The sequence below is a fragment of the Lingula anatina genome, chromosome 2 (assembly GCF_051362555.1).
Source record: "Lingula anatina isolate TDL-2025a chromosome 2, LinAna3.0, whole genome shotgun sequence".
Taxonomy (NCBI): domain Eukaryota; kingdom Metazoa; phylum Brachiopoda; class Lingulata; order Lingulida; family Lingulidae; genus Lingula; species Lingula anatina.
Window position 1 is genome coordinate 18,635,628 of NC_141768.1, and position 26,621 is coordinate 18,662,248.

The window sequence follows — 26,621 nt, forward strand, 5'->3', positions numbered from 1 at the left end:
TTTAACAGCTAAAATGCTTCAGAAACCATATTAGGCCCAGTTCGTATCATGTGGTATACTTTAGCAACACAGTCCATACTGGTACAATATTGACAACTTTGAAGTATCAAAATAGTCGGCTATTATGTAAGAGTCACCTAAATAGACCCCTTGCTGGACATGATCAACTTATCAACTCCTGCCCAAACAGTAAGAAGGGAAATTATGAAAGTGAGTAAAATCCCATGATGCTTAATTACATGTTAGAGCCTCTCAAAGTGTACTGGTACAGACTGTACAGCCAAAGTATACCAGTCAGTGTGAAAAGGGCCTGGTACGTATATGCATGGGGCGGTCTATGCTGTACCTGTGAGCATGTATAAGAGCATTGAACCCCATGCCATTTCTCCAACTGGAGGTGAAGTTCTGAATCTCTGCGCCAGCGTACCTGTGATAATATGAATGAATCTGGTATTACTTTCAAAGTATTAGAAGATAAAAACTATTCTGCAAGTCCAAAAATTTGGGGGTTTATTTTCCATCATATTAGTCATATGAAAACTAGATGGAACAAACTAAATTGACCAGAAACAATAACAGTCATGAAAGAAGTACCAAAATAGCAATAAACTGGTTAAATAATATGAACATAAAACATATCAGTGTTAACAAATGCATACACACTCACCCTTCTGTTTTTCTCTGACACCACAACAGGAGAGCAGCTTTTGCTGATCTCTTCTCTGTGCTCTCATCTTCCTCCTAGAGAAATAACAACCACAATATACAATTAAGATTCACATCAAGACATTTTGTTATTACTTAAAAATAACTTGAAGTAAGAAAATGGATGTAGTTCAGATATAAATGTGAATCTCAAAGACAAATGAACCCATTCCAACACATTAAGTTTCGAAGATTACTCTTTTTCAATCTTAATAAAAATATAATTTCTGTTCATGATGAAGTAATTATAAAACTATCCTACCTAGCTTAGAAAAAATTCAACAATGTGTGTCAAAAAATAACACACTAAGTCTTACGTCAGACTCAGAGACACCAGACACCACACAGAAAGAAGCCATAGCACTGACATTCTCTGAGAGGTTAGAGCTATCAGCCTCATTGCAACAGTTGTCCTGTTGGCTACTGGTAATGAGATGGCAGTTAGAAGCAGGTCCAGATAATGTTGAAGAGGTAGAAGATGAAGCAAGTGAAGAAGCGAGAGGAGATGACCATCTAGTATTGGCTGAAGAGCCATACTCCGTGTCATGCTTGTTGAAGTACAAGGAGTTAGGTTAAATACATACAATTCCAAAATGCATATAAAAGAAAGTTTTAAAAATTATACTTTTTCTAAATATGTTTGAAAACAAAGGAATGCTTTCTGATCTATATAAAATATAAGAGATAAAAACAACTTTTTCAAACACTTCTATGTTAATTAAATTAAATAAAGCAGAACTGGAGCTAAATGTTATAATTATTGTTATAAACATAATATTCAATAATTTAGTTTCTTCTGGCCTGATGCAAAATAACATTAGACCATAACAAATATTTCTAAAAATCAGTTTTCCCAACATTTATCCCAAATAAGAAAGTTTATTTAAGAAAGAATGCATACAAATGATTAAATATATAAAACTATGCAAATGCTGGTATATTAGATTCTTTATATATGAAAAAATACAGACACTAAGACAATTTTTAACACATCAAACTGCAAATAATAATACCTGTCATATGTTAGCTTAGCTAAAACATTTTCATAAATGCAACATAAATATAATAAGCAACTCCATAAGTTCTAATAATAATATTATAGCTAATACACCCTTTACTTGGATAACTTACGGGATCTCTGGGTGTCTGAATTTATATGGCAATAAAAAGAACAGAATTATGTGGGTTTTTTTTTTAGAAATAAATATATGATAAAATATGTCATATAAAAACGGATGTTAATCTTCCTTTTTATAAAGACAGATACTTTTGATGCAAGGCAATAAAACAAAGTCATTAACTATTCTATACCTATTTGAAACCATGCAACATTGACTTATGTGCAGAACATCAAAAATATCAATAGTAGTGCTCAGCTTGTAAAATAAAAAATCTATTTCTAAACATATTAGCAGCTATTTCAGCATCCTGACAAAAGTAATTGTTGTCAATCTAGTAAATGAATTTAAAGTTTGCCATGCTTCATTATTTTATTAAGCAATATTAATTTTTATAAATGGTATAAGGAAAATCATTTACTTCTTCTGTAAACATCACCCGCTAGTAAAAAAAAAAAACAAGAAATTTCCATCATTTCTTTATACAATGATGATTTATCTAAAAATGCACAGGAGATATATTCCACTTGCATTTGACTAAACATTTTTACCTTCCACTCTCATTAAAAAATATCACCATAATCTTGTAGGGAGAGCTCAAATAAATTTAAGAATACACATAATATTAAGCACAAATAGCAAAAATAATCATATTGAATCTTAAAATACTGCCACCTTACATGTCATTAATTAATAATGTGCCATATCTTAATTACATTTCATGCTCTACCATCTGTCACATTCTACTTGTCTGGTACACTATATTTAATAACAGTAGATTATTTTCTATACAATAGAGATTGTATCCCATGAGATGTTTCTCTTTCCCAATGAGTACTATTACCTGCAAGACCCAGTATACAGACAAAATGTATTATTATAAGACACATAAAAAAAGGACTTGAAAGTGGTCCCTCCTTTTCTCGTAACCCACTCATTCCATTTTCATACAATATTATGAAAATGTACAGTCACCTTCACATGAGTGGCAATGAAGCAACTTGAAAACTGAACTCTTTGCTGCTTTCTTACTGAATTATTATAATATTCAAGACTCTGTACTTACCACTTCGATTTCAATTTCCTGGATCTGAAATCTCAGAATGATCGTCCATATTAAGCCCAGTATAAGCCGCTGGTTCCCATCTACTATGTCCTCTGCTCCAATGTTTTCCAGTTGAACCTGAGAGTTATTATAAAATACATTATGAAAGTGCACTTTATTAAAATTATATGAAAAAAGGGGGGAAATAATAATATAAAATAATATATGGATATTAAAATTTTAGATGACTGTGTATCATAAACCTACTGCAACTTACACATTTGATAAAATTACACATTTCAGCAACAGTGATAGAAACAGAGGATGTGGTTTCTATGTCAAATACAGGTTTCCATATTTTGGGGAAAAATAGAAAAAGGGAGTTTTTGTCCCTAATCAAACTTTAGCTCAAATACGTGGACCAAATTAAGGTGTTCTAAAAGCCAAATAAATAGCATTGCATTCATTGAGATTAGTTTCTAATTATGCATATAGATGTCACTGTAAGTGAAGTACAGTGGTGTGCCAGTTTGGATGAGTTGTAACATTGAATAATCTGTTCTTTGTGGCTTCATAATGACAATGTGTATTGTGTAATTTACCCTGATTGGTGATTGTGGAGTTGCGGTGAACTGGGATGTAACTAAGGGCACTCCATGAAATAAATTGTTCTCTGAACTCCTTTTTTTCCAAAAGAGCATTTCATTACTATTATTATTACTGAAGAAGTAAGTCAACTTTTGTAAGGCACTAGACCACTTAAACATCCCACAGTACTCAAATGACACTAACCAACTGACAGTAATCTGTTGATACCCACAACACTGCATACAAGTACTTTATATCTCCTGATATACATTAACTCAATTATTTGACAATAGTAGTAAAAGGGACAAACACAAGAATGATGTTAGAAATTCCGCCGAGTAGGTCGCAATTATTGTAATACCTCTCTGTTAAATGGAATAAATGTTTATTAGCAGCCAAACTTCCCCTTATCCCAACAGCCTATATTATCAGTATATCTTCAAGTTTATATATTATCATATTATCCAATGCAGTTAAATTGTTACCTTTTTCTGTGCTAAAAACTTGAGACACTTGTTGAGGTTTTCCACTTTCTGCACCCTCAGTGTCCCCCTGTTGGCTCTGCCAATGGTCTCCCCAGATATGATCTCCAACAGTTTCAGCAGTAACTTTCCATCACACAAGTCTTCAAATATTTCACTGATCTTCAAATCAGCCTGGGAATAGGTAAGTGGATATGCATAAACAGTCATCTTAAAAAGTTTATCAATGTTTGTTTAAAAATTGGACCTTGCTGTGCATTAATATATGTATCTGAATAAGGAAATTTTGGAATGAAGTAATATTTCTTCACAGTGCATGAAGAAATGTTAACTACTGCATTAGAGTTTGACTTTTTATCAAAGTTCTTTGCTATCTAATTTTGATCATTGTATGATAATCCAGAGCAAAAAGACAGATACATATATACCACGCGGGTTAGTTCTGAATTTCTAGGTAATAACTGACATTTTTACACTGTGCTATCTAATCACAGGACAATCTTATCCTCCTGCTGTCCCGCCCAACACAATTACTATTTAGGCAAGTTGAGTACTCTTTGACTGGCTTTCTATGGTATAAAACAGAAATCATATGAAATAGTAAGAGAATTACAAAGATATTAGTCAGCACACTAGAAATTGGCCTACCACTGGTAAATTACACACGTACCAGATAAAATAAATAACTGCAAATATCAAATGCAAATGTTGCATTTATATTCATGTCAACACAGAAAGCAATCCACAATAATACAACTGTTTGAACTGCCCATTCTGTTACAATTTTCCAGACTATATTTCAATGGAAAATAATCCTCTTGCACAATGTATATTAATACAACTGCTTTTAAATGTTGACTTCTGTGTAAGAACGTAAACTAACTTTCGTCAAGAAGGAGCTTAGCAAATTTTGTGAAAGTTTTTACCTGCAAGAAATTTCTAAATGTGTGCCCTGGCTCATGTTATTAACTTTTGGCAAATATGTAGTGAATTATAATTTTTAATGCAAAAATGGCTATTAAAAAATTCCAATTTGCAATTACTGACAGCACAAATCTTTAATTGCAAAATGATTTGAAGTTATCGCATCAATGGTTAAAACATGATCTACACAATCTTAGAGTAAGACTTCATTCCCAATGAAACTATAGATCCACATAGATCCATCCAACTCTGCAGACTTTTGCTTAATACAATCAGATTAGCAGGTTAATACGCCTTGTCTTGTTTCAAGGGTACTCGTATAATCACATTTTTCTGTATTCTACTCAACACCAGGAGATCATGTTAACCTCTTAATCTGATTGCATTTGGTAAGAGTTTCCACGGAGTTGGATCGATCTGCATAGACTGATAATTTCATTGGGAATGAGCCCTAAGAAAAATAGAGAATGTTTTTTTTTTCTTCTTTTTTTTACAAATCCACCATCTCTTCACAGTGACACTTACCTTCATCAGGAAGGAGTTAATCCAGTTGGTAAAAGTTTTCTTTTGCACCAGAATCCTTTCCTCCTGCAGGGCTCGTATACGGCCCTTCTCAAACTTACTGGCATCCTGACTCATCTTGACCTTTATCCTTTCATCCCATCACCTGAAACAATTAATAATTATCAATTAGCAAGAATTCTGTCATCCCATCACCAGAAACACAACATCTATCAATTTGCAAGAATCCTTTTATCCCATCACTTAAATTAATTAACATTTATCAATTAACAAGGAAAGAGCACTTGAAGACCAAATCAGATGACAATTTATATCATGACACCTTCTTGTAGAACACCTCCTGATATTAGTTTCTCCTGGATTAACCTCAAGTGAAAGAAAAAAATTGCATTACCACAGCAAAAAAAAAAAAAAAAAAATTCTTATCAAAGAAAAATAGTTTTTCCACTCTCACTCACTCAGTGTAATTCCAGGGCTATGGAGTCAGGTTGGCTGACTAAAGGATAACACAAGCTAATTTGTCACCTTAGATCCTCTCTGCCATCTTTCAGTCAACTATCAAATGGCAGATGATATTTGGTAGCTGTTATTCCTGCAGTCTTCTTAGAAGCTCAGTACTTCCACCTGACTCCTTACTAGTAACTCTGTGGTATTATTTTCAACAAAACTGTCACTTCTGACAAACTGCATGTAACCTAGGTTATATTTTATATTGGAACCTTCAGAAACATACCCCCATCTTCTGTGTCAAAAATGTACGAGCAGCTTTAAACAAAATAGGACCTTTAACACCTAAAATGCACCTTGAGTCATCGAGCTAAGTGGTTAATTAGGTGTTAAAATGCACACTGCCAGTGGTCAGCATACCTGTCACAGGTGAAGTCATTACAGTATGGATGTTTTTGCCATCAGTAAGCCCATTGTTTGCAAAAGGCAGCAGATCTAATGATAAAATCCATCAGGTGGTTTGATCTGATTTTATGGACACTGAGCAACGCTAAGGGTGGCTTTTTTTGCAGGGAATTATCTAGGTTGTTTCACATGACTTCTGGTAGGCTTAAAAATTATAAATCAATTGATATAATTAGTACAGTGTAATTTGGTTGTCTGATGTTGCAAATCATTATTGATTAAGTGCCCAATATTATATTAATATAAGTACATAATGAGCAAATACTATGGGAAGATCAGGCATTTCAATAAGTAGCTAAAAAAAGAAAAAACTAAATATTTGACTGAAAAACAACAAGCTGTCTGTTAATCCATTAAACGGCATACATGAATTTTTTTCTTTTTTCCAGTGGGGTTCTAAATGTCGATCTATGTCATGCAAGAACTCAATTTGCTGTATCAAGTACTCTGTTACACACCCTAAAAATAATCCCATGAGATCAAAACAATTATTTTTTCTATCCTGCATGACTTTATGGACAAACTGATTATAACAATTCTATATAATTAACTTTCATTTTTGCACAGAAATATCTGAATACAAATTAGTTTTCAGAAATATCTATCAATCACTTGAAAATCAATAGCAGTAGTTCAGCTGAGAAACTAGTAACAGCAAACTGTGCAAGTTGATACTACAGTAGATGTGCACATATGCTTCAACTTGGTGCAATGAAAAGAGTTATATTCTTTTCATTAGTTCTTCAATAAAGGAATACAACATTAATTTTTATACTGTTAAAAACTGCACCATAATCACTTACACACTTGAACTTGTTGAAATAAAATGACCTCTCTAAAGTCTTTCGCTCACTTCATTTTGATGGACTACTGCTGGGCTGACAACTACACAATCTCTAAATCCAACTGATGACCTCAATACTCTTCAAAACTTGTTTTACCTATCAACATATTCACAGATAGTATAATTACATATGTAAGGCAACATCCTTTAATAAAAAAACTCCATATACCCATTCAATGAAGTCAGACAGCTTTTTAATCAATCGTAAGTTCAAGTACCATGTAGCAATTGTTATATTGATCCTAGAGTAATCTAAATCTCCCCAATCTTCCACAGTAATGTATCCCATACTGTGGGACCTGTCATTTACAAGTAGTAATTGGTGATTGATGTAATAAGCACACTTCATTACTTGATTTAAGCAAACAATGGACTTCTGTCAGCTAGGTGAGCTTTGAAGTAGAAGCTACAGGTGAAAAAGGTGACTCATATTACTGACTTTATGAAAAGTACAGATTTGATACCAGGTATTCCTTGGGGAGGGGGGGGGGGGATGTTGAACGAACCACCCTTTTGCCCAGAAAGGTCTGCTCTGAATTACATTTTGAGGCTCTTTTTACCCCCCCCCCCCCCCAAACCACCCACCTACATTTGTGCTTTTTATAACAGCCTGTTACAATTATGATAGCAAACATTTGAATAGAACATGATTTTTTCCTAATTATTTATTATTTGCAGAGGGAAAGCCATAAAATTATCAATGTGTGTTCCTTTAAAAAAGTCCACATTTTAAGATAAAATGTCATCTGAAATATCTGCATTGTATAGCTTCCTGATCACAGTATATCTTGCTTAATGCCATGTATACCACACCCCATGGAGGACTGATGTACAAAGACACAAGACTTCTATATATACATTTTTTTTTCAAATAGAGATATGTCTAGTGCCTTTCTAGCTATTAATAAAATCCCTCCTGCCTGCTACACAGGATCATAAAATCTGAAAAAAAGAAATGCTCACAGAACTAATAAGTCTTTATTTTTTATTTGGAGAGATCATGTACTAGTACTTGTTACAGATTATACACGTGCATTTTTAAAGAAAGGAAGCAACTACAGATATCTGAAACACTACACCTATCATCAAATATCATTAATATAATCCTAAAACATCTGTTTCAATAGTACACAAATATTAACAGATCTTTAAATGCAGGTCAAACTCTTCAGTAAACATAAAAAATAGGAGCAAATGCAACTGCTCACTGGAAAATAACCTGTCTCTTCATGTTCACAATAGTATATAGTTGCAGTTTATTGTTGAAGTGTGTGTTGACTTTACCTTGTGTGTACATAACTGACCTGCATTTTCTTTTATATTCTACAATGACCTGTATTCAGTGCATTCTTCATGTGTTTGTTTTCTTTTCCCCTCAGAAATGAAGCATTTCTAGCACATATATTCTATCCAGTCTCCTATGAAGCCAGCTTATGGATTATTGGTTGACCAACATGTTGACACAATACCACAATGAAACAGTTGAGGCAGGTTTTGACTGTATATGGCTAGTACATGAACATCATTACATGTTGCTTGATTAAGTCTATAGCATCAAATGAGAATTAATGCACAAAGTTAAGTTTTGCATCATGAATAGAAGAATAAGTTTTAGAATAAAAAAAACTACCTACCTGCACCATCAGTGTGCTGTTGCCTTACAAAGTGTCGCAAAGAATCTAATTCACCAAGCTATCGCCATTAACTTAAACAGCAGCAATTTAAGTACTCGTGATACCCCTACTGCAAACACTTAAATTACCCCCTACTATCCAGTAATAATGATAAAGGTGTTCATCAATGAATCACCATCTAATCCAATCAGTTATTATGTCTTACCTGTACAATAGCCAGGGTCAGCTCCACAATGAAGACCACCTACATCCTGTTTATTACTGCCTCAGAACCCTGTGGATGTGCTGTGCTCTAATGAAAAGAAGAACAGTTATATTACTGTTAGTTCCCTGTACTCAGACTCTGACTAGCCTTTTATAATGCACTTACATAAAGAAGATGAGTGAAACAGAGGTCTATTTATAGGGTTATTGAATGAAGAGAAGTAAATTTGAAATATACTTCAACAAAAGCAAATAGGCCAAAGATTTGTACTGCCCAAAACTGAATGTGGAACCTACCCACTGCCCAACCTCAAAAGCTATCTAAAATATATCCAAGCAAATGTAGAAAAGTTTCATGCTTATTTCACCCATGTCCTCTTCTCTTCAACAGTTCAACCTCTTTATACAGATAATGCTGTTCACCAAATAACCATGTGTTACTCTCCAATCTTCTGTCATTAAACTGTAGTACAATTAATAAAAATTTCACACAAAGTGCTTCAACTCCCAATATTACCTTGTGTATTTAGGATGAGTTAGACCAATATAAGCTTCTTATGCATGTGTATAAGCATTCAGAGGAATACCTGTGTCCAATACAGAAACTCAGGTATTCCATAAATCAATAAAGTTATGTTAAATATTAATGCCCATTGAGGAAACTAGCAACTACAAGTGTCTTATAATACTGGCACGACAAAAAAGAACTTTCACCAGTATGCCAATATGACCCTTTTTCTTGCTACTATTTTCTTAATCAATTGATCTTAAAAGAGGTGAGTATGGGTTACTCTAACAGAGAAAGGAAAATTCAGATTTTTTTTGCCTTGCCATTCCACAAGCAATTATTGTGCTATTGATAAATTAAAACAAACTTCACCATATAGTTCAGCCAATTTATAGCATAATTCAATATAACATCAAAAATTAAATGTGCTACTTAAAAGGCATCAACATATACAAATATTTAAAAAGTGTATAAACATAGTCACCTACATCTGTATAGCATACTAAGCTTAAGAATTGTAGCAAAGTGCCAGATTTTAAAATAACAATTTCTCCATTTATCATTTTCATTTTAATGACCTTACTAGTAATTTTTATAACGTGCACCTAAATCAAACTGCATTCACTTTTATATCCACAGAGATTTGCCATTTTCATCCGTACTGATCACTAAGTGTAAATTCCACAAATCCCATCATTGCCTATGGCAGTTAAGTACCTACTTCTTCAAAAGTGTACTTTTTACAGTCCAATGTTCACTACAATATTATTACATGCAATGTTTTGAGTTTCAACTTGCATGTAGAGTTGTAAAATGCAGATCAGGAGTACGCACCCAACTCTATAAATATTGATTAAGCAATACCAGCCTCAGAAATGGGGTGTATGATTATAGAATGTTACATTGATCAGTAGCTTTCAACACTTTAAACCAATTTACAGCCATATAACTTACATTATCCAAATTTTGTATCCCTATACAAAACATATAAGGAATATCCATCACTTGACTTGCCAAGTGGCCAAAACAGACTGATAGACTGATGAATTATTTGAATTATAACACCCTGTTCTTATTATGCCTCAACAACTGCAATGACTGAGTCACAAGTTATTTATTTCTCCACATGTGTTTTAGTCTCTTTACAACAATTTAATTCCCAGAGGTGGTAACCAGATACATGCCCATAAGACAGATCTAATTGTTTCGAGTCAAGGTTATTAGTTTATGACATGCTCTAGGCAGTTACAACAATTGCATCCATGACTGATACCTCTCAGTAGGCTTTGGTCTTTATCTGAAGAGTTCAGTCCTCATCATCATCCTTCAGAGAATGCAAAAATTTGTAATATATCATATGAGATCCATTCATATCTATAGATCAGAAAAAACATGCTGTGAATTATATTTGAAATAAACAGTACAGTAATGATATATTGTCCTAAAATACTTAAAAATTTCTGTTAAATCCCTTAAAATCATTTGGTTTTTTTTCAATGAATCCTTTCATTACAGATAAAAACAAGACATTATTTATCTAAGTATAGATATGACTATGTCTTTTTCTTTTAACCTAACAATAAGACTAACACAGACCTATAAAGGCCAAAAATATCCTTATGAGATTTGTAAAAAATGTTCAAAGTCAAGTAATTGAAATGTACCTCTGTTAAACTTTATCATGGGCAATTGAGCCTTTTCATAACTGTACTGCTGACACTTTGGATGTTATTGTGCACCATTGGATAATATATAAGAAAGTTAAACTAATACCTTTTAGTGTTAATAAATTGTCACCAACATGTTTGCCATACAAGTTTGATCAATCTTTTTATTTTATAATAATAATTCCTATTTATTTATTTATCTATTTATCTGTTTATTTATTATTATTATTGTTATTATTATTATTATTATTATTATTATTTGCAATATAAGATAAACTTAATCTTTCTCTTGATTACACTGATTATACAAAAATATGGTTGTTGGAATAAAAATCCTATCCCCAAATAATGCACAGTTAAATCTTCAGTATATAGCACAATTAAATCTGCTCATGAGAACAAAATGATAAAAATATGACAATCTAAAAAAATTCTTAGAAGCGGTCATTATAAACCTTAGAAAAACTTAATTATTTTTATAAAAGCATGCACTATTTAGTCTGCTGTTAGTCACGGTTATTTGTTTAAAAAAGGAAATGGGTAATGCATTTCCATTTCCAGACCACAAGTTTTTTTTTTTTTTTTTTTTCAAATACATGAGAAATATAACACCCCCACCCACCCACCCGCACCCATCCCTCCTCAGTAGGTTTTTATGTTACATAAAACACTATCACACTTACTGCTAAACGCAATGGTAGACGAAGATAGGCTCGGCTCTGTTTCAAAATGGAAGCTGCCAAATTCATTTTGTATCTAGTATAAATCACTAAGCAAATGAATGACACTGGACAGACTGCAAAAATCTACACTGACTATGAAAATAGTTTGTGCACTGTTTAAAGTAATTCCAGGAAAATAATATCTTGTTTCAGAAACATACCTGTTTTAGTTTACTATCCTCTTCTCTTTAAACCTCATAAGATTTTGAAAATGAATGAAAGATTTGCGTAAACCGTATTTAAATTTAGTGTCTCCGTCGTGCAGACACCTGTTCGTGCCGCCATTTCCAAACAAAGAAGTCTCGCACTTACAATAATCACCCGTGTCATTGGACACGAAAGAAAATTGAGATTGACTTAAGCGGCTGTGTTATTTGTGGCGGGACGGATGTACATGAATTTTTCTGAAATCTACGGATGTAGCCCACGTTTAGTACAGGTATTGTGATGTTTGTTGCGTTGTAAATCAGTCGTGGAACAAACATACCACACAACATCTCCTGATAACTGATTTCCTAGCCCAAACACTCCTGGCTTAAGAATTTTTGTTGAGTTAGACGGACGTATGACTTGCTGTCTTACCGATACATGTAGGACGATTGTACCTGAGTTTATGTGGCGAAATAAAATTCTGTAACAGTTTTGTTACAATTCTACATATTTTCAGGAACCTACAATAATAGCTTCTTCAAACAGTACATCATTCTGAGCTGCATTCCGAGGGAATGAGGCAACAAGCGTCATATTATTTATAGCGTCTCTCTCCCAGAAGGTACCCCCCCCCCCCCCACCTCCGTGGCCTTAGCACTAAGTTTCGTGCGTAATTAACACTCTTACAGAAAACGTAAAAAGAAAGGTATATCACATAAATCTTTGTGCTACCTCACATGCACCCCATAATTGCTATATATTATTATAGTTAACCCCCCCCCCCCCCACCATTCAGACCTACTGAACTTAAGATGAATCCAGCATGGATTCCCTATGAAACACATAAACACATTTACTTGTTTCAAATACCACTCAAATAAAGTCTACATGCCAAGAGATAAACCAAATTTACCAGTCAGACCTATTTATATGTCCCGCAAGTTTGTAAAAGTTCTGTTCATATATTGTTTTTCAGGAAGTTATGATCTTTACAACAATACTGTATGGTGGCATTTTATTTGGCCAGGTCTAGTGGCCAAGATTTAACTTCATATGTAATTTTAACCATTTCTGCTGTTATCTTGGACTAAGATAAAATAAGTGTGAATGGCTTACTAGCAATAAGTTGTAAATATTTGATTAATGGTTGAATAACATTTTTCTTATCAGGCAAAATCCAAGAAACAAACATTGAAACAATGTCTGTTGTTGACGACAATGTCACTACTATTTTGAAGAGGTAAGGATAATGCTGCTCTTTTGATTTTCCCAACTTGTATGCTAAGCTCACAAATCTTGGTATTTAAAGTAGCTGTAATATTTTAGCAAAGTTGAGATTTCACTGGAAAAAAAGGGATGTAAGTTATCTTAAGCACGTGGATACATTTGTACAGTGTATGCATTATATCTAATGAAATCTTACTTTTTGTTATGTTATATTTGCATTTTACATTTTTTGGAGAGGGGGATTTCTTTTATTGTTAGAGTTAAGAAGTCCTTTATTGGTCCCTGTTTTTGTTTTCAGATTATCTGCTACAGAAGATGGACCAGATGTAAATCATTCAAATGAAGAAGGCACCAAGAAAGATTTCATGTTTAAAGTAGGTGTGGCATGAATATACATTGTCCACATTTTCATTTTCCTTTGGTGAATAGCTGCAAACTTTGTGTTAAAATTTCAGTTGTACCCGACTTAAAATATGGTTATTGTTTTTGTATATATTCTAAATTCCAATAAAGGCATGAAGTACATCTATGAGTAACTCAAAAAAAGTTTGTTTCGTTTTATTAATGAACAAATATTATAGAGTTAAATGAAAAGTGATTGTTGCAGACTTGATGAGTCTGTGACAGCAAGTATTTTATTTTGTCACTTGCTTTCAGGACTTCACTTTGGAGAGAGCATGCAGTAGTCATCCACTGCAGACCATCCTTGGAGAAAACATCACAAAACATGTGCCATTTATCTTTGCTTATAGGAAAGGTGTAGTTGAGGTATGGGTTTTGATATTGAGGATGCATATATATTCAACCAGAGTTGTCTAACTAAAGTTTGTTTAGTCTACTATATCTTCATATTATTATTATTTATTTATTTTACAAGATGAGAAAGCTTCAATATCACATGTTGTTAAAATACCTGTTGCAATCATTTTGTGCTTTAGACAAGGGTCAGGGATTTTGAAAGAAGTGCCCTTCTTGCCAGAAAAAAGTCCACTTTGAATCAAAATTTGAAGTACATAAGTGCTATATGCCATTTTTTTTTTTTTCAGTTTCTTTCAACAAAAGGAAGTAAAAAGTTCCGCCTTTTTTAGAAAAAGAACCCCCTTTGAAAATTCTGGCTATAGGCCTTACAAGAGTATATTTATCTTTTTTCTTTTGTTTATTTTGTAGCTTTCTGAAAAAGAAGATGAAAGCTTTCGTAGAGATAACACTGCAGACAGCAGCTCTGAGCAGCTAGGAGGATCACCACTGAAACTGCAGGAGTTTTCCTCTGGTGTAACAATTCCAAACAACTCTAGAAAACCTTCTTCGAGTGCCCCCTTCATGAAACCTATATCCACCAATGATGCAAGGTAACAGAAATGGAGACAAAGAAAATAGAAAGGTTACATTTTAGCTAAATTAATTGATGGTGCCAAATTTAGGAAATTGTTTGATATTAATGATGACAATCAAATTAAAAAAAACTTTCAATGAAGTTGTCACATGCATGGTTTTATTAAGTTTTTACATTATTTGATGACATTGATGCATTACAGAATAATTCAAATGACAATCATGTAGTTTATTTCATCCAACAAGGACTATTTTTTAAATACACAAACCTCTACAACACGTAATTATTTCAATTTTACTACTGTGTGTAAAATCAATAATTTTAGATACCTGGTTTCTCAGTACACATTTCTGTGCAATCCATTTATGACTGCCACCCGTACAGACCTGCTACCTCTGTGGGTTTACTGTGACAGACAGGAACATGGAGACATGCTTTTTCTTGGAACACGGCAGCTTTCTGGCAAGAAGAGAGGAAATGTCTTGCATATGGTGACATCTAGAGGTACTTTTAGGAATCTGTGCTGGGGGATGATTTATAAAGTCATGCTAGTACATACGTGTGTTTATATTTATATTATATAATGTTATATTATGGAAAACTGAAATGTTTCATTGTTTGTGCCAGTTTTGTTATAAATTATGTTGAATAATAAATAAATTGTCAGCATGGCACTATCTTTTTATATGAATGTACATTCAATAAGAAGATTCAATGTCTCATCAGCTTCAAATCTGCCTTTATAAAAGTAAATTTAATTGTACAGTATGTAAATTTATTTTGTTAACTGATTTAAAAGAATGTCATTATAAAAGAGGTGCTTAATCAAACACAAAAATGTGTTCCACTTGATTGCTTTTAGTGAGCATCACTGACATAAGTATAAAATTATTGTTGTTATTCATTTACATCTTTGATTGATAATATTTTGCAAAAAAGATGTACATTAACATATATAATATAATAGCAAGGAATGATTCATACTTCATAATGATCAAACAGAGCAAAATGTAAATTTCCCGTAGCTGTGTATGTATTTAGTGGTTTCAGGAAGACTTATGGTTTACTTTCAGGGCCAGTCCAAAGCATTCAAGATGTCCCCTCACACATGAGAACTTTGAAGAAACCCCAGCAGATTGGCAATGTATGTAGTGGATATTGATATACTGTTGTCCCATCACTTAAAAGTAAACTTTTACAGACTTTTCTATATTTTATTCTCAGAGTAAAGGCAGGTTGCTTTTTATAAAAGCATTCTGATATGCAGGTACATAATATAAAGCAAAGTAAGTTGGTCTATGAAAAATTTTAGGACACTTTCATCTTGTTTATATTACAAGATTAGTTGAATAGTTGCCTTTCCTATTATTATGTGCAGGCCACAGTGAAAGTGTCAGTACATTATGACATCTTTGGGTCCATGAATAAGGACGAGAGTAGTGCAGGGTCATCTTTTCAAGGGTCACTAATGGTCAGTTCCAGTTGGGACAGAGTGACCACCCTCTTGGAGGTCCCTCCTGTAGAGGCAGTCACAGCCCTAGTAAGATACATACATGTTACCATAATTTTCTGTTGTATTATACAGTGCTTATATACAGTTAATTTATCTGTATACATTGTTAGTGATAAGATTGCTAAAATTAATGTTTTAGCAATAGCAGAGTATTAAAGCACCAACAAAGACACTGGCTGTATATATCATGGTTCTCGTCTGGAATCACCATTTCAGTCACGTGGATCTGGCTAGTAAAAAAAAAAAAAAAAAAAAAAAAAAAAACAGAGCCCTACACCACTGCCCAGCATATTAAAATTGTGTGTGGTTGACTCATACATAATGTCTACTTTAATCTGGCTGATTTTAGGGTCAGTTAGTGTTTCTATAAAAACACAAAAAATTATCTTTGGCAATGATTAAGTCAAGAAGAGGCTTACCACCATGTGGCTGTATATTGTTTGTTATATTATTCACTAGGATATCCAAGTGGCTGCTGGAGATGTGGGGAGTGCAGTATACAGCATGTTCAGAGAGCTGTCCATTCTTCAGGTGAGGTTCTTTAAAATTCCAGCTTCTTGGATCATTGTGTATGAATAAGAAATAAGTTATATATGTGTTGAAAAGACATTGAAAAAGTAAAATCAAAGTGAAATATGGTTTGCAAATCAGATTAATTTTTTTATGCATCAGGCATTCAGGTTATGTATAAATTTTGCATAAATTGAACAATAGTATTATTGGACTTGTATTTTGCTTACAAGAGGTGTACCCTTGCCTGTATTTTGATACACTTCAATTTGTTTCTTGCCTCAATGCACACAATACATACATGGCTGGGGTAGCACTAACACTTGCCAATCAAGCCAAATGCTAAGACTGACTTAAATTGGCTTAATTTGACTTGTTTTATTCTAATTTAAATCATTTAGAGAATAAAGTGATGAAAAAGTAGTGGTTTTAGTGAAAAAATTTGCTCACACAAAAGTTACAATAGGCGGGTCATCCTGTGTATGCCATATGTTAAGCTTCCATAATCTCACTGTTGTATTTAACTGACAGTTTGTAACTCATCCTGTAAACGTTTTTTCCAGGGCTTTGCCTCCGGTCTAAAGGATGGATGTGTGAGCTGGGCTGTGGAGAGCTGCTCAGGAAAATCTCTGCTGGAAGAAGTGCAGACACTCACTGAAGGTGAAATTTGCTGTAGGGCTGTATAGATGATAATGTAGTATGACTTATTGATCAAAAACTACCTACCTTTTTTTATTTATTTTATTTATTTTTTATTTATTTATTTTATTTATTTATTTATTTATTTATTTTATTTTTTTTTTTTTTGCATACAGTAAAATCTTTGGGAGTTTGTTTTTGCATCAATGATTTCAGAATAACTTACAACCTTTTTATCTCCTACTTGGTTTTACTTGAAATCTTTAAAGTAGTTTCTAAATATTGTAATTGCACAATTTGGAATTTGTCTATGTATTTTCAAGATTTAAAGCAAGGAGATGCTTTATGGCAGCCTACAAAGGACACCAAAAAGGATTCAACTGCAGTTTGTAAGAATGAAGATGAAAGTGATGTCACTTCTCCAGTGAAAAGTCTGGCACTGGCTGACAGGGTGGACCTAGACTTCACAGAGAAACTCTGGAACATTTTGATTGGTGGGTGTACCACAATAATTTAAAGATTTATATGCACTCAAGTATTTACACAGACTGCCGTTATGCACACAAATACAATCCCAGCTAAATGATATTGTGATATGCTCATTTTTATGCTTTGAGAAGAGAAAACTATATCAAGTCATTTATTTTACTTATAAAATAATTTAAGGGAAATTAATTAATATAATTTCAGATTGTTCTTCTTATGATGAATTGGTCAAGTGCTTTCAGTATGTCTTACGCATTTTAAAAAATGGAGAACTTCAGCCCATGGTGAGTAATCCCACTAATAATTTGTGACAATATTTTACAAATTGTGTGACTAAGAGATGATATGGAAGCATCACATTTTTCACAGATATTTCTTTTAAATGACATACATGTCCCTATAACTGTCAAACCCTAACCTAATTATGTAATGTAATCATTAATATAATAACCAGGCTATTAAGTTGTCAATCTCTCATATGAAAATGGATGGATCCAGTCAAATATACTTTTTGATTTGATAAATGGCTTAAGTTATCTTTGGGCAAAAAATAAACATTTTTACTGCCTGTACACAGGTGCATGCCAGTAACCACACACAGCTAGCAGAACTGGTCCGGGCCTCCTACTATAACAAACTGGTGATGCCAGACCTGGCCGGACTGCTGCCACTGGAGCTTTTGGTGGAGATAGGTGTTGAGAAACTAAGAAGAGACTATAGTCATGCATTCATTGGTGAGTTAGAGTGAGAGGAGGTTGGGGGGAGAGGGTTAGTATGGGACTGGTGGAATCGAATTCTTGTCAGTCAGTAGGTGCATTTTTCCTGTCAGTCAAATGAAAGACAGGCGTTATAAAAAAAATTTGAAAAATAAAGTCTTTGATTAATAACCACTTCATAACAGTGGGTTTTGTTTAAAAAAATGATGGAATAAATTACGTCAATTTGACATTTTGTTTTCAGGAAAAAAGTATTGAAAACACCCATTCCTGGGGTATTTCACTAATGATTTGCCCCAAATCAAACAACTGAAAATGTTTATACAAACGCTTAAAACACAAGGATCTGTCCATTTTAATTTCACTGCCAATTTTCCTAAAAGTATGGTGATCCAGGTCACCTTGAAGACATTGTCTGGCACTGACTGTTTAGTGAATTATGATCTGTAGGGAAGAGTTTTTCAGATGTGTCTGCTATTTACTTTCATATATCAGACAAAGATTTGGTGACAGCTGATCAGCTGACATATTTCCTGGAGAAGAACCTGGACCTCCATGAGAAGCTTAGTCGACTTGAAAAGCTGCACAATGTGCTGGAGCTGGTTGTGATGATGAAGATGTTCCTCAACATACCTCAAATTACACTCAGCTCAGCCGCAAGGTGGGCAACTTCATAAGTTATACTTTCTGACATGTATAGGCCTGGCAAGAGTGGCTACTGATAAATAATACTGGTTACAGAAAATTTGTTTTGGAAGTGGGCTCCTTTGAAAACCTTTTTATTTATTTATTTTTGTATGAAATTTATTATAAATTTCCAAGTTGTGTACATTGTGTAAGTTACTTAAGTGAAGAGTTAATAGCTTGAAGTTTAATAAGATAAAAGTAGCATATACACAACACAAAATGCTTTATGTTGCCTTTTTTTTTTTCATTTTCTCTATAAAACTGTTGTCAGTATCATTTTACTTTAAAAAGTGAATATATGGCCAATTAAAAAATTTTAATAAAACTCATAACTAAGATGTTGCTGATATATAAACTTTACTTCCAGACAAGCCATGAATCATTACCAAATCCACAATGTTGATCCAGCCCATGTCTTCCACATCCCTGTTGCTACCTCAGCTGTCAGAGGAGTATTTGATACGTAAGTGTTTCTGTTTTGGTATATAACAAGGCTTTGCCTTTGTTTTACAAGAGTTCTGATTTTAGAGTTTCAAGAGTTCTGAGTTTAGTTTTGAGTATTTGATAATGTAGCATGCCTGAAAAAACAACCGTCTACATCAGGGGTGGATTGAGGCTGTCTTCTGGGTCTTTCCGAAGGTATGCCATCTCTGGATCCGCCTCTGTACATGGGTGAAAGTTTTCAGGATTTTTCCTCAATTTCAGGATTTTCAGTCTTCATTTCAATAATTTGGAATTTTACCTGGCTGGATAAGCTTATTACATAGAACATCTCTAGAGTGTGATATTGGAGTATAGTTTTAAAGGTGTTTTATGGGTTAACTAAATCTCTTTCTTCTTGGTATGTATCTCAAATAATACACTGCCACCCTCTTGCGATATATGCGATGAACACCTCTCACTGATGCTCAAGGTGTTCTGGCACATATTGCTTGGGGGACAGTGTACTGTCTCACACATAATGTATTTCTTTTGAACTTTGAACCCAGTCAGTGGGCCTCAGATAATCCTCTGGTGTTATGTGGAACATATCCTCAGTGTAGGTATGAAGAAATTCAAATTTGGGACGTTGCCTTGGCTCCAGTGACCAACACTTGAGAAGCTCTTTATATATTTCTTGGGGGAATTCATAGTGCTCATTGTGGGGAATAGGCAGGTGGTATCCTTCTTGTACTTTCTGCAATACTTCCATCTCGGTCATGCCTAAAGAATGTTTGCATGCTTTTTGACCAATATAAGTATGTTAACTTAAACAGTGACAGGCAATTCAGAAAAAGATGAGAAAATCTGTTATTTAGATTATAATTTCATTCGCCAAAAAGAACAGATTCATGCTGTTGTTACTGTATTGTATGAGCTCAACTGAGGTTCAGAAATTCATGATAATGAAAAGTATTGCAGACCAAATTTCTACAAATTTACATTTACAATAAAGAGAAGAAAATTTACTCTGATCTCTTAATCATGCAAATCAAATTTGAATTTTAGAAGACAGCACTTGCATAGCCACATTAACAAAGTTAACGGAGGTGAGTGAAATAATTCCAAAATGCACCCCTGTATATTGTTATATTATCTTTATGTTATTGTTATGCTTACCTTCATATGGTAGTTTCCCCAAAGTTGCCATTTCAACCATAACAACAGCAAAGGACCAGACATCAGACATTGGAGATATTCCCTTCTTACCATACTTGATAACCTCGGGTGCAGCCCACCGGATTGGAGGAGTGAAGTCTTTTAAGTGAAATGTATCAAAGTTACCTGTACTTCTCTGCAGATAGGCTCATATTACTGCAGACATAAGCTAAATTATGACAGTAGTTTACATGGGTGTGTGGTGTGTGGGTAGAAGTATGCACAGGTACATATGTGCATTTTAATTACTGTATTTTTATTAAAATTATTGTATTTTAACTATCTCATTAAAACAAGTGGGCAAAGTACCTTTGGCAGCTTTTTTCCATGGACACAATTCCACTTTGACTTTAAAGTTATCTGGATCAGATGTTAGGATAAATACATTGGTAGACTTCAAATAACCATGAGCAAAATGTATTTCTTCAAGGTATGCCATTCCTGCAGCAATCTATAAAAAGAAAGTAAAAAATCTGATATTAGACCTTTACCATCTGTCCTAGTAAAATTCTAATATCACGAAACAATTGTTGCATGAAATATTATGATTAAGTCAAGGATATGATCAAAATGTTATCATTTAGGAGAAATTGATGAGTCTGTCAGTTCAGTCAGTGAAATTTGTAATATTCAGTCCCCAAACCTGAGAGGCTATTTGTAACAGAAGTCTCAGTCCTAAGGTTTCCCCCATATCTTCAGCCATAAAGTCAAGCAAAGACCCTTGAGGGAAATGTTCTGTGGCCACAAAGTACGGCTCTCCCTCCAGGCAGGTCAACATGGTGGCCAGGTGTGGGTGTTGAAAGGAGGCGAGTTCAGTAGCTTGACTATGCAGTTGTTGTTCATCCACAGAGTTAATGTTGAGGACATTGATGGTAGCAGGCATGCCATAAACAGTCCCTGTAAAATTGAGCTCAGTCAGTAACAGTTTGTGTGAATTTGAAAGTGAAAGTTCAAGAATGATTCTGTTCAAATTAATCAATTGTGGTTTCAAAGTACCTACCTACCCACACCTCTCTGCAGTCTGTTTTATGAAGGAGTTCAGTATAGTCCACAGCATGTCTGTCCAGTAGTAACTTTGGTCTCAAGTTTGTATTTTCATAAACATCCAAATCTAATGCCTGTGACATCTAAAGAAAAATGAAATTATGTATGAAAACTTGAAGCCCCTGTTGGGTTTCTGCTCTTGTTCCACTTTGCTGTATTGACACTGTGTACTAGTTACATCTGTCACAAAGTTGAGCGAGAAACTATAAGATATTTTCAAGTTTAACAAGTACATGTAACATTGTATTAATCAGTGTACATTATGTCATCAGTTCTCTGAATGTTTTAGTTTCATTGTGCAATTTTGTGCTACTTTTACATTTATTGTGGTCTTTATTTATTTATTTTTTTTTTATTGAGCATATACAAACAAAATACAACTGTGGTCTTTATAACTAACCCGTTTCAGTGAAGCCTCTTGCATTTCCTTTACTGTTTCCAAGTTGAACATGTGAATGTAGTCCTCATCCTGGTCTTCTTCATCCTCCTCCTTAGCATTTATTGACCCTTTGTTGCCATCTTCAACATTAGCATAGTTTCCATGTTGTGCCTTTTCCAGTGGCTCAGTGTTTTCATAGTCAGGAACTTTAGAATCTTCTGTTGTACAAGTAACACCAGTCAACATTCCTGTGAGGTATTTATGGTCAAATTGTGTTGAATCTCCAGTGTCTGAGTTCATCATTGCTACAACTGATGCGTAGAAGTTGGACTCAAGGTTTTCTGCCAAGTGCTTCATCTCGGAAGATTTATTTACAATGGCTTGGTATTCTTCTGCAAAATCTGTAGTAACATGTTGGAGATGTTTTCGAAGATTGAGGATTTCTTCTGGTGAACCTTTGACCACAGTGGCATTTGCATCCTTTATGGCAGCTTCAGTCTTCTGAATTTGATCAACGATTTGTTTCACAGTGGCTGTAAGTGTCTCTTTTCCAGTGCTCGTTTCTTTGTCAGCCATCATCAATAAATTTTGTGCAATCTTGTCAATAGTGTCACATAGTTTCTGTTTCCTGGTCATCATGTCACATTTGATCTGTGATGTCTTTTCAGAAAGGAGGTTTTCTTCTCCAGAAATGTCTTTTTGTAAGTCTTGAAGTTGTATAAGGTCATCTTGCATTTTTTGCAGTTGACTTTTGATGGTCTTAGAAGCGGCTTTGGTGGCAGAGAGAAGGCTGACTGTTTGGTGACCTTGGTGTTCTTCATCTTGACATTGTATGCACAGCAGTAGTTCGTCGTCTTTGCAAACATTTATAATTGTTTTTTTGTGTTTTTGACACAATGGCTTGTAAATTTCGTCCTTTGCTGCTGCTTTATCAAAAGTGGGCTTCGGGGGCACTTTTGGTGGCACATTTATTTTTTTTAGAGTATGCTTCTGCATTATTTTGTGTTGGTGAATTGTTTGAGAGCAGTTGTTACAAAGCTCACTGTGGCACTGTTCACAGGTGATCTCTGCAGCATTAATTTCACAGTTGTTGCACTTTGTACTTGCAGCCATCTCAGCCTTGCTTGTAATGTATTCTGGAAAAGATATAAGTTGTCATAAGTTCATAATATTACTGCTAAATATATGTTTAAATGTACCATTGATTTTTATGGTATTATAAATTAAATATGATATATAAAATGGAATATATTTCTATTAGTTGTTTACAATGTATTTATTGTGAAATATTAATCTCATACAAACAGCTGTTATCCCTTTAATTTGTTTAACAGACTGAAAGAACATATGCTTTTCAGAATTTTCTTCTCCTATTTCTGTACGTCATACTAGAATTTTACCATGCCACACAGTGAACTCCCCCATCTCAACTTATATTTCATGAAACTCCTACATAATTAAGTTGACTGCAGACAGAATTTGAGTTTCCAGTTACCCTATTTCAGTTGATAATAAATTTAAAATACTACCATTTTTATAAGTAATGCGCAAGGGTTGTCAAATGAGAATTGAGTATTGAAGCTGTTTGAAACCTAGAGTGACATGTAATGTTTGAAACTTATAGTAACCTTACAGCTTTGTATGTATATAACATTGTAAAATTAACAGGCCAATATATCTGAACAAGACCTCAGATTTGGCTCTACGTGTAACTCTGCAGAAAAGAAAGGATTTTATGCCTATTTAGACATTTCTCTAGCCAAATATGGGAAGTGAAAGTAATATTTACTTAAAGTTACATTCCATGGGGTTTTCCCGCCAAAATTAATATCAAGAGATTCTCTGCACTCCTAGTAAGTGATTTAGGGACCATTCACACAGATATTTGTATTGATCTATCTCCCTGGGGAGTCTCACTTAATTGCTATCAACGTAACCGGCTTAAATATCTGTCATGCCTAGTAAAGCTCTTTGAGGGTAATTGTCTTTTACCCCATAGCTGATTCCGTAGGCATGACAGACATTTAAGCCGGTTAGATGATAGCTATTTAGTGGGAACCCAGTCTTAGTTATCCCTCCTAGACCAAAGTTTTTCACGAGGTAAAAATGCTGTTTCCAGCATTACTTACATAACACGTACATGTTGTTTATCCAATGTATTTTTCTTTCACTGCACTTTCATTGCCATGGTGCTGTTTCATGCAACCAGAGGTAAGCAGGTGCCTTTTTTGCTGTTATCAGTATTAACCTAATTTTTCAGCATTCAGCCTCATACTTGGCAAGTGGAAATGATAAGCAATGAGCAGGACGCAGAGGTATCAAGTATTTATCACATAAGCTGTAAACCTCCTGTGGATGAAATGTATTCAGAGCCCGGTAAGTGCTTGTGTTTATATTTCAGTATCCCTACGAGGTGAAGGTTGTTAAACAACAATAAAAGTAGGTTATTGGTTCACATAAAGTGATTGGGTGTTCCTTATGGAATGAGGAAGTTCTTTTTTTTTTTTTTTTTCAAGAAAGGGTTTTGTTTCTATTGGAATTGTAAACATTTTCACTTTAAAGAAATACCAAGGGTAAATATTTTATTAAATAGAATTTTTAGTGATATATTTGATTACAATTAAAACAAAATTGGAGTGGGAATGTTTGAGCAACAGCAACATTTTGCACTATTTTCACGGTCAGTTTTTTGTGTTTAATTGCTACAAACCATGACCGTAGGAACTTCTATATTTCAGACACAGAGACCTCTTCAGACCAACATTTATTATACTACTTCACACGGATGGATTCAAGTGTTCATATTTGGGAATGATCAACAAGGAAACAGACTATTTATTAGGAAGTGCAAAATGTACATAATAATTATAATTATTGCTACTTTTAAAAGAAGAGGATAGTACGTTGAAGGGTTATAATTTAACTTTAATTTGTGTTAAATTTTATTTGAAAATTTAATTGAACGTAAATGTGTGACAACATTTTGTAAAATTCACACAAATTTTTTTTTCAAATACAAACAAACATCTTGAAAAAATACTGTAGATATTTTATTGCCAAGTGGATGCTTTTTACTAAAAATTCTAAAATGCTCAAAGCAGTATATTGACCTAAAACAAAGATTATGCTTAGTGAATCCAGGTATATTATGTATGTGTCCTTTATACAGGCATCCCTTAGTCCTGTGACTGTATTGCTTTTTTTTTTTTTTTTTTTTTTTTTTTGTACAGCATCTTATACAGTGAAGTTCACATATGGTGCTAGCAAAGCCTGTGTATTTGTATTTGGTAGTGTTTCAAATGTTGAATACTATAACAGTTGTCAGTATAATTTGAATAAGCTTATTGCAAATTATTTTGTTCTACATGTATGTACATACCTTTTGCATATAGCTGGCTGGAGATACTTATTATAAAACTAGAATTCTCTTGAATCATTTAAAGTCACATTCTAAAATAGGAACCACCCTTCTTAATATTGCCATAAATTGGTACTATCATGTTGGATTTTCACTTATGATTTATTTCTGAATCTCAGGCCAGTGACCTTGATTGACAGCATTCACTTCTAGGGGAATTCCAACCCATGGTTAGATCCTAGTCCACATCTTTTTGCAAGCCAGACAGAACCTCTATCTTATGTAGTCATTGTACTCTAAGCCTGATCACAGTTGACCAGTTACAAACAACAATGGTAAATCTCACATTCTTATTCTTTCATGACCAATCAACAGCTCTGTATTAGCAGCCATATCTTCTGAAATGTTGTTTAGTATACCCTTAGTTTCAGTGCTATATGTTAAGTGTACATCATTTTAGGGGTATGAATGGTAAAAAAGTGTGCACAACATTCATTCAAACTTCATTCTTGACTGCATGTAGGCAAAATTGCTTTTAAAAAATTAAAATTTAATGCTAACTGTAATAACAAATAATTAAGTCACTGACGTAACAATGCATTTACAAAAAAAAAAAATTAGAAAAATCATTAAAGCGATTTTAACTTTAGTGACCAGAGAGTATTGAAATAAATTATGACTTCTCAGTGTGGCTCTTTTATTTTCTTCTTGTCACTTTTTAAGTTCTTCATTACATGTCTAAAACCCCATTTCCATAGATTTTAGATCGATCTATCCCTGTGGGGAGTCTCACTAGATTACTGTCAGCTTAGCCAGCTTAATCGTCTGTCCCGACTACTGAAAGCTGTAAGGGGGTAATTAACTATGGTGCGCGCTTGACTGACTGCAATTTAGCGTGAACCCCCAGGGAGTTAGGTCGATCTAAATCTTAATCTCTGGATCGATCTAAATCTCTGGGAATACACCCTTAGGGACAGTTCATATGAAAAATCTATTTTCTAAAAAACTACTTCCTATTCGCGGTATCTTGTGATCACGGTCTGTGCCCTGAATAGCCCGCGGCGTA

At 33.9% G+C, this 26,621-nt stretch overlaps 3 protein-coding genes across 6 annotated transcripts in view; 1 reads left to right on the plus strand and 2 right to left on the minus strand.

Annotated features, from left to right (window-relative positions):
* LOC106171059 (spectrin beta chain, non-erythrocytic 1) overlaps window positions 1-12,223 on the minus strand; it is a 90,454-nt gene extending 78,231 nt beyond the window's left edge. For both annotated transcript variants that reach the window (XM_013551179.3, XM_087006779.1), the window contains exons 1-9: window positions 12,037-12,223; window positions 8,980-9,066; window positions 5,388-5,529; window positions 3,942-4,112; window positions 2,890-3,006; window positions 2,245-2,265; window positions 1,837-1,851; window positions 668-741; window positions 347-427 (exon numbers count right to left, since the gene is read on the minus strand). In XM_013551179.3, the coding sequence (XP_013406633.2) occupies window positions 347-427; window positions 668-741; window positions 1,837-1,851; window positions 2,245-2,265; window positions 2,890-3,006; window positions 3,942-4,112; window positions 5,388-5,501 (593 nt within the window). In that variant the 5' untranslated portion in view covers window positions 5,502-5,529; window positions 8,980-9,066; window positions 12,037-12,223. The remainder of the gene's footprint in view (window positions 1-346; window positions 428-667; window positions 742-1,836; window positions 1,852-2,244; window positions 2,266-2,889; window positions 3,007-3,941; window positions 4,113-5,387; window positions 5,530-8,979; window positions 9,067-12,036) is intronic.
* Window positions 12,196-26,241, plus strand: LOC106155309 (protein zwilch homolog). 2 transcript variants are annotated; one of them, XM_087006781.1, is made up of 18 exons: window positions 12,196-12,314; window positions 13,196-13,265; window positions 13,551-13,626; window positions 13,910-14,020; window positions 14,420-14,601; window positions 14,911-15,089; window positions 15,659-15,729; window positions 15,964-16,125; window positions 16,558-16,629; window positions 17,172-17,268; window positions 17,571-17,741; window positions 17,938-18,017; window positions 18,311-18,467; window positions 18,945-19,110; window positions 19,504-19,599; window positions 24,458-24,573; window positions 24,936-25,051; window positions 25,735-26,241. In XM_087006781.1, exons 2-17 carry the CDS (start codon window positions 13,225-13,227, stop codon window positions 25,010-25,012), a joined length of 1,854 nt encoding a protein of 617 aa, XP_086862907.1. In that variant the 5' UTR covers window positions 12,196-12,314; window positions 13,196-13,224; the 3' UTR covers window positions 25,013-25,051; window positions 25,735-26,241. The 2 variants fall into 2 exon arrangements, with proteins under 2 accessions (XP_086862907.1, XP_013385543.3); XM_013530089.3 differs by having other exon boundaries at window positions 24,936-26,241.
* On the minus strand, window positions 19,477-24,477 carry LOC106155308 (uncharacterized). Of its 2 annotated transcripts, none has more exons than XM_013530088.3 (7): window positions 24,338-24,477; window positions 22,219-23,333; window positions 21,775-21,901; window positions 21,418-21,671; window positions 21,084-21,225; window positions 20,736-20,873; window positions 19,477-20,339 (listed from the first exon to the last, which is right to left on the minus strand). In XM_013530088.3, the coding sequence occupies exons 2-7, from the start codon at window positions 23,308-23,310 to the stop codon at window positions 20,089-20,091; spliced, it is 2,004 nt and encodes a 667-aa protein (XP_013385542.3). In that variant the 5' UTR covers window positions 23,311-23,333; window positions 24,338-24,477; the 3' UTR covers window positions 19,477-20,088. The 2 variants fall into 2 exon arrangements, with proteins under 2 accessions (XP_013385542.3, XP_013385541.3); XM_013530087.3 differs by having other exon boundaries at window positions 24,327-24,464.
* Window positions 26,242-26,621: the final 380 nt, after the last annotated feature.